The sequence below is a fragment of the Dendrobates tinctorius genome, unplaced genomic scaffold, assembly GCF_039654945.1.
Source record: "Dendrobates tinctorius isolate UK_male_01 unplaced genomic scaffold, ASM3965494v1 ptg000151l, whole genome shotgun sequence".
Classification (NCBI taxonomy): Eukaryota; Metazoa; Chordata; class Amphibia; order Anura; family Dendrobatidae; genus Dendrobates; species Dendrobates tinctorius.
The window spans coordinates 19940167-19953724 of record NW_027361818.1 but is presented as its reverse complement, the minus strand read 5'-3'; the positions used below and the strand labels follow the sequence as shown (position 1 = coordinate 19953724).

The following is a 13558-nucleotide window of genomic DNA, read 5'->3' as shown; positions in this document are numbered from 1 at the left end:
TACTTTGAATTGGATCCTATAATGAATGGGCAGCCAGTGTAATGACTGACGAAGAGCGGACACGTCCGAGTACCAATTAGCCAGATGGACAACCCTGGCTGCTACATTAAGTATGGACTGGAGAGGGGATAGTCAAGTGACGGGGAGGCCAATTAATAGAGCATTGCAGTAATCCAGGCGGGAGTGGATCAATGCTACAGTGAGGGTTTTTGTTGTTTCCATGGTGAGAAAAGGGCGGATTCCAGAGATGTTCTTTAGGTGTAAGCGGCAAGAGCGGGCAAGAGATTGTATAAGGGATGTGAAGTAGAGATTGGTGTCAAACATAACACCCAGACAGTGCGCCTGCTGCCGGGGTGTTATAGTGGTACCACCCACGGAGAGGGAAATGTCAGATTTAGGGAGTTTAGTAGACGGCGGGAGCAGAAGAAGTTCAGTTTTGGAGAGGTTGAGTTTCAGATAGAGAGCGGACATGATATTGGAGACTGCGGACAGACAGTCACTGGCATTCTGTAGTGCAGAGGGGGTAAGTTCGGGGGAAGACGTATATAGTTGTGTGTCATCAGCATAAAGATGGTACCGAAAGCCAAATCTGCTGATGGTCTGTCCAATTGGGGCTGTGTAGATAGAGAAAAGAAGGGGGCCAAGGACTGAGCCCTGAGGTACCCCGACAGCAAGAGGAAGAGGAGATGACGTGGAGCCAGAGAACAAAACACTGAAGGAGCGGTCAGAGAGATAGGAAGAGAAACAGGAGAGAGCAGTGTCCTTAATGCCTAGTGACAGGAGCCTAGAGAGTAGGAGATGGTGGTCAACAGTGTCAAAAGCTGCAGATAGGTCAAGAAGAATGAGCAGAGAGTGGTCACCATTAAGTTTTGATGTCAGAAGGTCTTTGGTCACTTTGATGAGTGCAGTTTCAGTCGAATGTAGGGGACGAAAGCCGGACTGTGAAGGGTCTAGAAGGGAGTTAGTGGAGAGGTAACGGGTAAGGCGGGAGTAAACTAGGCGCTCCAAAAGTTTACAGATGAAGGGGCGATTGGAGACTGGTCTGTAGTTGTTTGTGCAGGATGGGTTGAGAGTAGGTTTCTTTAGTAATGGAGTAACGATGGCGTGTTTGAAGGAGGATGGGAAAATGCCCGAGGAGAGGGAGAGATTAAAGATTGTAGTTAGGTGGGTTGTGACGACTGGAGAGAGAGACTGGAGGAGATGTGAGGGAATGGGGTCGGTAGTGCATGTAGTCAGACGAGAAGAAGAGAGGAGTCTGGAGACTTCTTCTTCTGTGATGGGATCAATTGTGGAAAGTGAGCCAGGGGAGATGCAGGAAGGGATGGGAGTCACAGCACTTGGTGGTTGGGAGCAGATTTCCTGACGGATATTATCTATTTTTTCTGCAAAGTGGTAGGCCAGGTCATCAGAAAATGTATGTAGTGTTGTGTTCTATGTGAGAACATTGATTACAACAGGGGACCTGGTTTATCAGTGTGTCCGTGCAGATAAGATATTGTAATGACACACAAATGAGGAATGCAGTGCAAACAATAAATGGATGGCTTAATGGACTATGCTGAAAGCAGCGTAAAGAAAAATGGGCTGATGGCAGGCAACTGGTTCACAACCAGGTGAGAAATGCATTCATTGTGTTTTTGATTTATCTATTATTCCACGAGAGAGTATAGTGTACTGAGGGAATGTACTGCACATGAACCTTCAAGTTTTAGGAAACGGGAGTGAAATTCATGAGGGGGAAATGTAGTGGAAAATGTGAAAAGAATGAAATAAATTGTCTCAGGAAAATGTTATAATGACTCTATATAAGGACTAGATGGAATGTCATAAAAAGGTGTCAGTCATTTCATTCCGACGGTTAGGGGTGAGAGTATTACATTTGTAGATTCAGTATATCGCTTTACTGTTCACTTGTTCTATCCGATTGTGGGTTTCGGATGGGATTCTTCTGTTGGAAAAAATTCTGAGTTCTTTTTGATCCTTATTATGTACGTGACAAACCGTGTTTCAGAAACCCTTTTTTTAAATTGGAACGGCGCGAATGGAGACATTTATACAAAGGTTGGGTAGTTCTTCCCACATATAGGTTTTTACAAGGACATATAATTGCATAAATTACAGAACAAGTATTGCAAGACATAGGGCTGTTGATCTGGAAAGTTTCTCCTGTTTGTGGAAGAGAGAATTCTGTCAGGCTACCCCATATGGCCTCTCAGCACAAACAGTTCCTCCTAGCACATTCAGTGGTTTCATTCAGATGATGAGTGTTAGTTATTGGGTGAAGATCCTTTTCCTTGATCCTACTGGGGCTAATATCCTTTTCAATGTGGGGGCCCTCTTGAATGTTAAAAGGACGTTGTTTTGTAATGACTTCTCTAAAATGGGATCATTGAGCAGAATATTCCAATGATCCTGAAGAATTTTTCTGATGTTTTCATGTTGATTATTAAAAGTGGTAATGAAGTTAAATTCAAATTGTTCATATTTCTTAATTTCTGATTTTTTGGAGAGAATTATAATTAAGGTTTTTTGACTTATTGAAAGCACGTTTACTGAGATTTTTTTGGTATTTTTCTTCTATAAATTTCTGCATAATAATATCTGATTGATATAGATTTCTGATTTCCTTTATTGAATGACATCACCTTTTGCACATCGTTGCACTTTTTGTCTCCTAGCTTTTCTCCATTGCGAAACAAAATGGTCATATACCCTCCCGCAACTAAATAAGCCAAAAAGCAAAAATGCATTTAAATAACATATGGTTGTTAGTAAAAAACATTTTTGATAAAAAAAAAAGTCTGCTCTTTTAAAATATATAAAAAGTGAAGGCGATCGGTAAACTACATAAAAATAAGAAAATAAAACCCCACAATATCGCAAAAAAATCTAGTAAGAAGCAATCAAAACATTGAATCTACTCAAATTTTAAAATTTTAAATCTCTCCTTCATTCTCTCGCAAGTCCTACTTCTCCTTTCATCTCAGCTGAAGACTGCCTCATTATTTAGGCAGAAAACGGATTACCACAGAGAAAGCTTTGGCCTACAGCCGCCACAGCCCCTCCTCATCTCATAACTACTCAGCACTCCTCCTCCAAAACAACATTCTGCACAACTGCAGAAGATCTTCTTTCCTGTTTACTCTCCAAATAGCATCTCACCACCTGTGAATTTCACCCAATCCCATCCCACCTCATCCCAAACCTCAAGACTATGTTCATCCCCACTGTTACTCATCTCTTCAACCTATCACTAAAAACTGATGTCTTTTCCTCGTACTTCAAACATGCCTCAATTACACCCATCCTCTAAAAGCCCAGCCTTGACCCATGCTTTCTGTCTAGCTATCGCCCCATTTTACTTCTACCATATGCCTCAAAACTACTGGAATAACACGACCATTTTGAACTGTCCTCCTAGCTCACTTTCTTTGACCGCTTACAATCTAGTTGGTGATCACACTATTCCACTGAAACTGACCTAATTAAAGTCACTAATGACCTACTAACTGCCAAATCAACCCTACTCTGTCCTCCTCCACCTGGACCTGTCATCTGCCTTTGACACAGTGTATTATTCTCTCTTACTACAGATTCTCTTATCTCTTGGCATTACAGTCTTGGCCCTATCTTGGATCTCCTCATACCTAACAGACTGGACATTCAACGTCTCCCACACCACCTTTTCACCTCACTCCCTGTTGCCCGATTAATTCACCTATCCCCCTGCTATTCCCACGCTTATCCTCTCTTTCAATCCCTTCACTGGTTCCCCATTGCCTAGAATCTGCAGTTTAAAACTCTAACCTAGGCATACCAATCCACAACCTCATCAATATATCTGTGACCTAGTCTCCCTGTACTTACCTGTACACAACCTCTGATCCTCACAGGATCTACTTCTCTACTCCCCAATTATGTCTTCCCACAATTGCATTCAAGATTTTTCCAATGTATCCCCCAACAAATCAGACTTTCGCCTAAAGTGGATACCTTCAAAAAGAACATGAAGTCTTATCTCTTCCAACAAGCCTACAACCTGCAGTAACCCTTGTTCCACCAAACTGCTGCATGACCAGCTCTACTGTGTCCTCACCCATCCCTGCAGACTGCGAGACCTCGCAGGCATCGGCCTCTCACCCCCTGTATCAGTCAGTGACTTGTCTTGTTCAAGTTTATTGAACTTGTTTTTTGTTGTGTGTCCTCTTTTTCACATGTAAAGTGCCATGGAATAAATGGCGCTATAATAAATAATAATAAAAATAATAAATTGGTATCAATAAAAATGTCAATCCAGGTTAGAAGAATCAGGTCTCATTTAGTCTCATCAACCGATAAATGAAAGTGTTGCAATCTTAGAAAATCGCAGCACAAGTGAATTTTATTTATTTTTCTGTTTTCCACAGTACATCACATGAGACAGTGGATGATGACATTGAAAAAAATGTAACTCATCTGACACGGCTATGCTAATGGAAGTTATTACTCTTGGAAGATAGGGAGGAAAAAACAAAGGCACAAAATGGAAAATCACTATCTCAGGAAAGAATTAAAAATAAGTAATTTCTTCCTAGTACCGCACTACCCTATACGTTTATGTTAAGTCCTGGACAGTGGTTTGGTTCACGTCTCTATGGTTTTCTCTACTGACTTTTCTGAGGTATTTGGGTGACAAGCAGTTTATTATTGCTGGTTTGAAGAAGTCATGAAAGACTATAACGTTGCTGGTAACTTTAATAAAATAAGCTATGATCATATCCACTTAACCCATCACATAACTTTACATTCTTTGTTCTAAAATCTGGAGTCACTTGTTTTTTTTTCTAGAGTTCACTTGTTTTTAGTTCCTGCTGTATTCAGCATTTATCACACAGCAATATACTGTATCTACATACTGATCCAACCATTTATTCTTCTGTATTACTAGGATATGTATGAGAATACTGTGGATCAATCAGTGTTAGAATCAGTAGAAGTTATTCCAAACAGTATTTAACAGGGAGAAATGCAAGATTCTACATTTGGATAAGAAAAACAAAAATTACCTCTACAGAATGGGAGGGATAACACTAAGCAACAGCATGTGTATGAATGATGGATACACTAATAAATCACAGACTGCACATTAGTCAACAGTGTGATGCAACAGCAAAAAGGCAAACACAGTTCTGGGATGTATTAAGAGAAGCATAGCGTTTCAATCGCATGAAGTCATTATTTCCCTCTAGTCCTCCTTGGTCAGAACTCATCTGGAATACTGTGTCCAGTTCTCAGCACCACGTTTAAAAAAAGATATCGAAAACCCGTGGCAAGTTCAGAGAAAAGCAACTAGGATGGTGAGCGGACTGCAAAATATGTACTATGAGGAACTGTTAAAGAATCTGGAGTTGCAAAAAAGAAGGCTAAGAGGAGACGTAATATCTGACTACAAATATCTGAAGGGATGTCGCAGTGTAGAGGGATCATCCTTATTCTCATTTGCACATGAAAGTATGAGAAGCAATGGGATGAAACTGAATGGGAGGAGACACAGATTAGATATTAGAAAAAAACATTTTGACAGTTAGAGTGATCAATGAGTGGAACAGGCTGCCACGAGAAGTGGTGAGTTCTCCTTCAATGGAAGTCTTCAAACAGAGGCTGGACAGACATCTGACTGGGATGGTTTAGTGAATGTTGCGTTGAGCAGGGGGTTGGACACGATGACCCTGGAGGGGGCTTTCAACTCTAACATTGTATGATTTCTATTATTTCATATGACGTACTGGTATGTTATATGCCAACTCTCTGACTTATTAATCTCTGAGAGCAGCATTTAACACACCGGCAGGGCAGGGGCATCATTTCATGGTCACGGAGCAATGATGGGTTGCTATGACAGCTGGTGGTCTGTTGATGACCCCCATGCAGTGTCATTAAGATCTGCCTGAGAAAGACAGTGTTTAGGAAAATGTTCTTGGATACCATAAGACCAAAATGATAAGAAAAAAAAAACTGGCAATGAGAGTGTTACATGATAAGTAGTAAAAAAAAGAGGAAAAAAAAATCCATTTGATCTGACAGTCCGTAAAAATTAATTTTATCTAGATGGCAATATATCATTATAACCAAGTACAAATCTGATTATTTCCTGTACAGAATTTTTTATGTCTTTATTTCTCAGACTGTATATTATGGGATTGACCAATGGTGTTAATATAGTATACAGCAGAGATAAGATTTTACTAACGTTCAGTGTCTGTTCTCCTTTTGGGAAAAGATAAACACTCAGCAGAGTACTGAAGAATATGGAGACTACAAAAAGGTGGGCGCTACAGGTGGAGAAAGCCTTTTGTCTATTAACATTTGATTGAAACCTCAAGATGGTGGCAATAATATTAATATAAGAACTAACAATCACTGCGAGAGGGATGAACAGTATTGGGAAACACATTATAAACACCTCCAACTCAATAGTGTATGTACCAGAGCAAGAATTTTCTAATAAAGGAACAAAATCACAAAAGAAGTGGTCAATGATATTTGGTCCACAAAATGTCAGCATCGATATTGTTATACAGTACATCAGTGTAATAGAAAGACTCAACACCCAACACATGGCGGCCAATACCACACAGCGGTCACTTGTCATGGTGGAGTTGTAATGGAGGGGATTACAGATGGCCACATATCTGTCATAGGACATCACCGTGAGGAGGAAACATTCAAATATTTCACATACACAAAAAAAATAAAACTGAGTGATACAACCAGTAAAAGTGGTGGTTCCCCCGTTGTTTAGTAGGATATGTAGTGTGTCAGGGACAATATCTGAGGCCAACAAGATGTCACTGATGGACAGTTGTGAGATGAAGAAGTACATTGGAGTGTGGAGACTCTTACTGGTGGACACCAGGGTGATGATCAAGAGGTTTCCACATATTGTCCCACAATATACAGCCAGAAGAAGACAGAACAGTAAAATAGTTGAATGTTGGCCATTTTTAAATCCTAATAAGAAAAATTCTGCATTCACAGTCAAATTGTTCACCTAAATAAAAAGTAGGAAATAAATAGATGAAATCATTGGTATATTAGAACAAGCACAAGATCCTTAAAAACATTCACATTACTGTATATCTAAGACAAGATGAATTCCAGCATCTCTGGATGTTTCCCTTTGGTACCTCTACACTGGCTAATTGCCTCACGGAACTCAAGAACCTCAAGAAACATTCGGAACATCTCCATCAAACTGAACATCTCACAGGTCCTAAACATACTTCTAATGCCCCAACAGCCTAGACAGAAAGCTTTCCCCAGCAACACTGATCTTAGATCCCACTTGAACTTAGTTCATGTGAGTTCTGAGAGGTGGGCAAACAGTTCTCTAGTTAGTGTTTAGAGACTGTAAGTTCTTCTGCCATATTCACAAGAAGTTGACAATACTTGATGTTATCTGTATGTGTTATTTTGCTGTGTGCCTTCATAAAATTAGTTAGTAGCCTAATATCCTTATTTGGTCGTTTTATAGCTTCATGTTTACTCTAGTATATAGATGCCGTACCTTGGGTTCCAAACTAGAGGTACTTTCTTCTATTTTACCCTGCTCTGTTGATTGAATCAGGGATGGCAATAATGTGGCATCATATTATCCCCGATTCAAGCAACAGGGTAGGGTAAAATGGAAGATACCAATTCTAGTTTGCCACATCCATCTTTAGAATAGTTTTCCTCCTTTGGTCCTGTGTTGACCTGCTAAGTGGCTGGAGTAGAGACAACTAAACAGCCCTGAGCTACTCGACTAGAATTAATGGTATTTTTTAGATGGCATCTCCTGTTTAGGCTCAAAAAACAATGTTGTGTCAAGACGGTTTACTGTTAACAGCAGATTTAAAATGTGCCATGTGTTATGTTGTATAACTATAATTCTGTAACTCCATTTCTTACTGTTTGCTCCTTCAACATTTCCTCCCCTTTTCGAAGAGCCATAACTATTTTATACTTTCACTGAAATAATCATAGGAAAGCTTGTTTTTGTTTTTTTGCTGGATGAAATGCAATTTTGAATAATGTGATTAATATCAAAAAATGTTCAGAATAAAAAAGAAAGTCCAGTGAAATGGCAAAAAAAAACAAAAAGCAAAATTGTAATTTTGACAATTTTTTTTTGGTGGCTGGGTTTGTTTTGACAGTGTCGATTCTGGGGTAAAAATAATCCCACAGCAACATGATTTTCCTGGTCGGTCCTATTATGACTATTGTTTTTTAAATTTTGCGGGCATGTTTTTCCATCCACCTTTTTTATTGGTAGACACACATATTTTTGATAACTGAAAAACGCAAATCTGAACTTTTGATTTCATTTTTTTTTCTTTCTCTCCACAATGCTTACCACATGGGGTAATTATTTTTAGATTGTAATAAATTGGACAAGTATGGCAATGTTTGTATATATTTATTTAATATTAATGTGGTAAAAGTAGAGTCGTTTCTAATTTTTAAATGCCTTGAGGAGCCAATAGAAGCCTGTGCACACTAGAAATCGTGCTATTTAAATGTCGCTGTCAGAGATTGACAGAATCATTTAAACAGTTAAACATCAGTAGCACAGTGTAACACAGCTGACATCTCTCAGTTATGGCACAGGCTCAGTCCCTGAGCCCGCACCATACTCTAGAGTCTGACCTGTGATGTACTATTATGTTATATTCCAGAATGGGGCTAAGGACAGAATCTTTTTCATTTTTGCGCTATCACTTTTTCCTCCCCTTGCTCTTTGAGCCATAATTTTTTTTTCCCTTCAATATGGCTATAAGAGGTCTTCATTTTGCTTGTGGGACGAGCTGTAGTGTTGAATCAAACCATGCAATTTACCATATAATGTACTGAGACACAGGAAAATAAATAGTGAGGTGTAATGGTGAAAAAAAAGTAATTCTGTCCTTGTTTTTAGGGTTTTGCCTTTACATTGTTCCTTAAATGGTAAAATGAGACATGATTATCCATATGATTACAATTTGATAATGATTTTTTATTTTTGTATTTTAGAAAAGATTATCAAAATTATTCAAGTTGGGTTGACTTTTCCTTTAATTTTTTTAAAACTTTGTATTCTTCAGTATACAAATATTTTTGCAATTTGTTCCACGCACATTCAGTAAAATTGCAGATGCACATTTATAGAGTGGAGTTAAGTAGAGTTGAGCGAATGTTCGGAATCGGTCGCCGAATCTGAATTTGCCATATTCATGCCATATTGGTTCCCCATTTGTGCTGAATTTATATTTGATGATCGGTTCTGAACATATTCATTCATTTCTGCTCCCAATGACTCCGATGACGTTCGGCTGAGTTTGGCGAATATTGCAAAAACAATATGCGCCCCTAATCATAATCAAAACCAAATGTTGAAACCCAGAACATAGTAAGGCATATTAAATTCTAATCTGAGTTTGATCCAAATCAAATTTCCAAGGTAAATTTGTGTGATATTCCGCATGTTTTGTATTGCCATTTCCGTGTGTGATTCCACTATTACTCCCCAGCAACATGCCCGCTGTCTTGGGGTCATACTTGACTCCGAGCTATCCTTTGTCCCCCACATACGATCACTGGCTCGCTCTTGTTATCTGCACCTCAAAAACATTTCTAGAATTCGACCTTTTCTTACTTTTGACTCCACAAAAACTCTTACTGTTTCTCTTATTCATTCTCGTCTCGACTATTGTAACTCTCTTCTCATCAGTCTCCCTCTTACCAAACTCTCCCCTCTCCAATCTGTCCTGAATGCTGCAGCCAGCATCATATTCCTCACCAATCGTTACACCGATGCCTCTACCTTGTGCCAGTCATTACACTGGCTACCCATCCACTCCAGAATCCAGTACAAACTTATTGCCCTCACCCACAAAGCCCTCCATAGCTCAGCACCACCCTACATCTCCTCCCTTGTTTCAGTATACCACCCTACCCGCGCCCTCTATTCTGCTGATGACCTGAGGTTAGCATCCTCAATAATCAGAACCTCCCACTCCCGTCTCCAAGACTTTACACATGCTGCACCAATTCTTTGGAATGCACTTCCCAGGTCAATACGATTAGTCCCCAATCCCCACAATTTTAAGCATGCCCTGAAAACGCATTTATTCAGACTGGCCTACCGCCTCAACACATTAACCTAATCTATCTCTGTGTGGCACAGCCAAAAGTTTTATCATAACCAGGTTCCCCGCATCATGTTCCCACATGCTTTATGCATCCATTAGCCCTCTGTGTCTGTACTGTTACACACTTAACATTATGGCTGGTCCATACAATCAGGGCAACTGTTACCACCCACCTTTCGTGTCTACCTCTTTCCTCATAGACTGTAAGCTTGCGAGCAGGGCCCTCATTCCTCTTGGTATTTGTTCTAATCTACTGTATGTGATTATTGTTATGCTGTAATGTCTATTGTCTGTACAGGTCCCTTCTGAAATGTAAAGTTCTGTGGAATATGTCGGCGCTATAAAAATAAAATTTATTATTATATTATTATTACATGTAATTCTTGGCGGATTTGATTATCTGTAAATTTTTGCAATTAAAACAATTTTTAGAAACTTGCAAAATTAAATTGTTTTTGTTGCCATTTTCTGAGAACTGTACACTTTTAAATTTTCTGTAAATGGATTTGCTTGGGAATTTGTCTATTTGATTGCTGAGATAATGTTTTTATTGATACTACTTTGGGAAGCATGATCACTATTGTATTTTTTAAGGAAGTACTTTAACTGAAAAATGACAATTCTCGAATTAAGATACTTTTTTTCCATTTGGAAATTTGGAAATTTATATAAGGTGTAAATAAATTTATATTTTAATAGATTAGACTCTTTGGACACAACAGTTTTAGTAAATTGGGCACTTTGTCTTCAAACCAATGGCATCATTTATTTAAAAGAGAAAGCATGCACTTTCATCCATATTCTCAATGATTCTAATGGTCAATTATTCAAATGGTCTAATCATCAAAAAACTGCCAAAATCAAAGAGATCATAGAACCATAGAATGTTAGAGTTGGAAGGGACCTCAACGGTCATCGTCACCAACGCCCCTGCACAATGCAGGAGTCACGACACCATCTCAGACAGATGTCTGTCAAGCTTCTGTTTGGAGAATTACATTGAAGGAGAACTCACCATTTCTCGTGGCCGCCTGTTCCACTAATTGATCACCGTCACTACCAAAACATCTGTAAAATTCCTTATATAAATTTTGTCCTCAAGAGACGAGAGATAACTGGAGATGAGAAAGCTTCATTTAGGCAGTACCTTTCTAAACCTCAACTTCCAAAACTCACAGCTCCTGAATCAGTTGCACTTGCTACCCTCTACACAACACAAAAGCTTAAGTCCATCCTTTTAAATAGCCCATTTTAAAAAAAAACCCTGGCTACCCAACAGACTGTTGATTTCCTTTATTACCTTTCAAGCTTTAAACCCACTTCAATTTAAATAACAGGAGTTGGAAATATTTATTCTCAAAGGCCAACTCTTTTCTGTGTCATTACATTTCAAATGATGACATACTGTATCCCATCTAAACTCTCAAAGATTATCATTTATAAATAATTCAAAGAAAAATGAGAATCCTAAACTTTTTCGGTGGTGTTATCGAGATGAGTTGACAGAATGTGAAAGCCAAATCACAATCTTCGGATCCAAGCAGTGGAAAACCTTTTCCCTATCCCAATTAGCTTTACTATCCCTTTACAACTCCATTACCAAAATCAATTGACCAAATTAAGTCACCACCAGAGAAAAAGTCATAATTTAACTCAAACTCAACCTCTCCATCTCTGAACTTCTGCTCCCGCCATCTATTAACCTCCCTAAATCTGACATTTCCCTCTCTGAGGGTGGCACCATAATAACACCGCAGGCGCACTGTCTGAGTGTTATTTTTGACACCAATCTCTCCTTCACATCCCATATACAATCTCTTGCCCGCTCTTGCCGCTTACACCTAAAGAACATCTCTAGTATCCGCTCTTTTCTCACCATGGAAACAACAAAAACCCTCACTGTCGCATTGATCCACTCCCACCTGGATTACTGCAACACTCTATTAATTGGCCTCCCTGTTACTCGACTATCCCCTCTCCAGTCCATACTTAATGCAGCAGCCAGGGTCGTCCATATGCCTAATCGGTACTCGGACGTGTCCGCTCTTCACCAGTCCATACATTGGCTGCCCATTCATTATAGGATCCAATTCAAAGTACTTGTTCTCTCCCACAAAGCTCTCCACAGTGCAGCACCCCCCTACATCTCCTCCCTCATTTCTGTCTATCAGCCTAGCCAATTGCTGCGCTCTGCAAACGACTTTCGACTAACCTCCGCACTAATCCGTACCTCCCACTCCCAACTCCAAGACTTCTCACGCGCTGTGCCAATCCTCTGGAATGCTCTACCCCATGAAATTAGGACTACCCACAATTTGCATAGTTTTAGGCGCTCCCTCAAAACACATTTTTTCAGAGCGGCCTATCACATTCACTAATCACAGTCATTCTATGTGTAAGTGTGAGTATATAGCCCATTCACTATCTCTATCCATCCCCCACTCCCTCAAGATGGCTGGACCTTAATTGTAAATACATCATTGTATATACACACCTGTCCTCTGTATCTCCCCCACCTCATTGTAGATTGTAAGCTCTCACGAGCAGGGGCGGCATATTTTGCTTTAATTATTGTATTGTTAACGTTGTTACTTATGACTTGAGTGAGGAACTGTTAAACTGTAAAGCGCTGTGGAATATGTTGGCGCTTTATAAATAAAGATTATTATTATTTTTATTAAATACAGTGACACAGAGTTATTAAAGGGAACCACTGTCACTAGGTTTTTCCAATATAACTTACGGCCACCAACTTTCAGTCCCATTTGAAACATTCTAAAATGCTGTATACTGTATATGACTCCAGTTCACCTCGTAAGGCAGAAAAAAAAACATTTTATTGTACTCACCGACAGGTCGGTTTGGTCCAACGGGCATTGCTTGTCTTCTTCCTGCAACTCCTCTCTTCTTGGAATCACCATTCTTCTCTGTTTTGTGTGGATGACGCATCGTAAATCATCTCCACAGTGTTCCCCTTTAGACTCCTGCACAGGAACACATCTCTCTACCCTGCCAAGGCCAGAGCCAAATACTGTTCTATGCATGCACAAGGAAAAGTGAAAAAGCACTGGCGCATGCACATTACAGTAATTTGAACTACTCTAAGCAGTGTAGAGAAAAGTGCATCTATGCAAGAGGGTAAAGGAGATCTTAGTCTTGATGACATGAAGCAGAAGAGGACAGGAGAGAGGAGTTGTAGGATTAAGAGCAGCATTTCTCATCGTACCGAACCGCCCCATGGCTGAGTATAATAAAAAGTGTTTTTTTGGTCTTGCAATGCGAATTGGAGCCATCCATGTAGCATTTTAGAATGCTGTCAAAATTGGCTGAAATTTGGTGGCAATAGGTAATATGTGAAAAACGTGGAGACTAGTTCCTTTTAACCCACATTGTCTCAAGGAAAACATTCA

The 13558-nt window shown here is 39.5% G+C and overlaps 1 protein-coding gene across 1 annotated transcript; it reads right to left on the bottom strand.

Moving 5' to 3' along the window:
- Positions 1-6079: 6079 nt before the first annotated feature.
- Positions 6080-13069, bottom strand: LOC141049963 (olfactory receptor 1500-like). The gene is made up of 2 exons (XM_073546806.1): positions 12998-13069; positions 6080-7030 (listed from the first exon to the last, which is right to left on the bottom strand). The coding sequence occupies exons 1-2, from the start codon at positions 13067-13069 to the stop codon at positions 6080-6082; spliced, it is 1023 nt and encodes a 340-aa protein (XP_073402907.1).
- Positions 13070-13558: the final 489 nt, after the last annotated feature.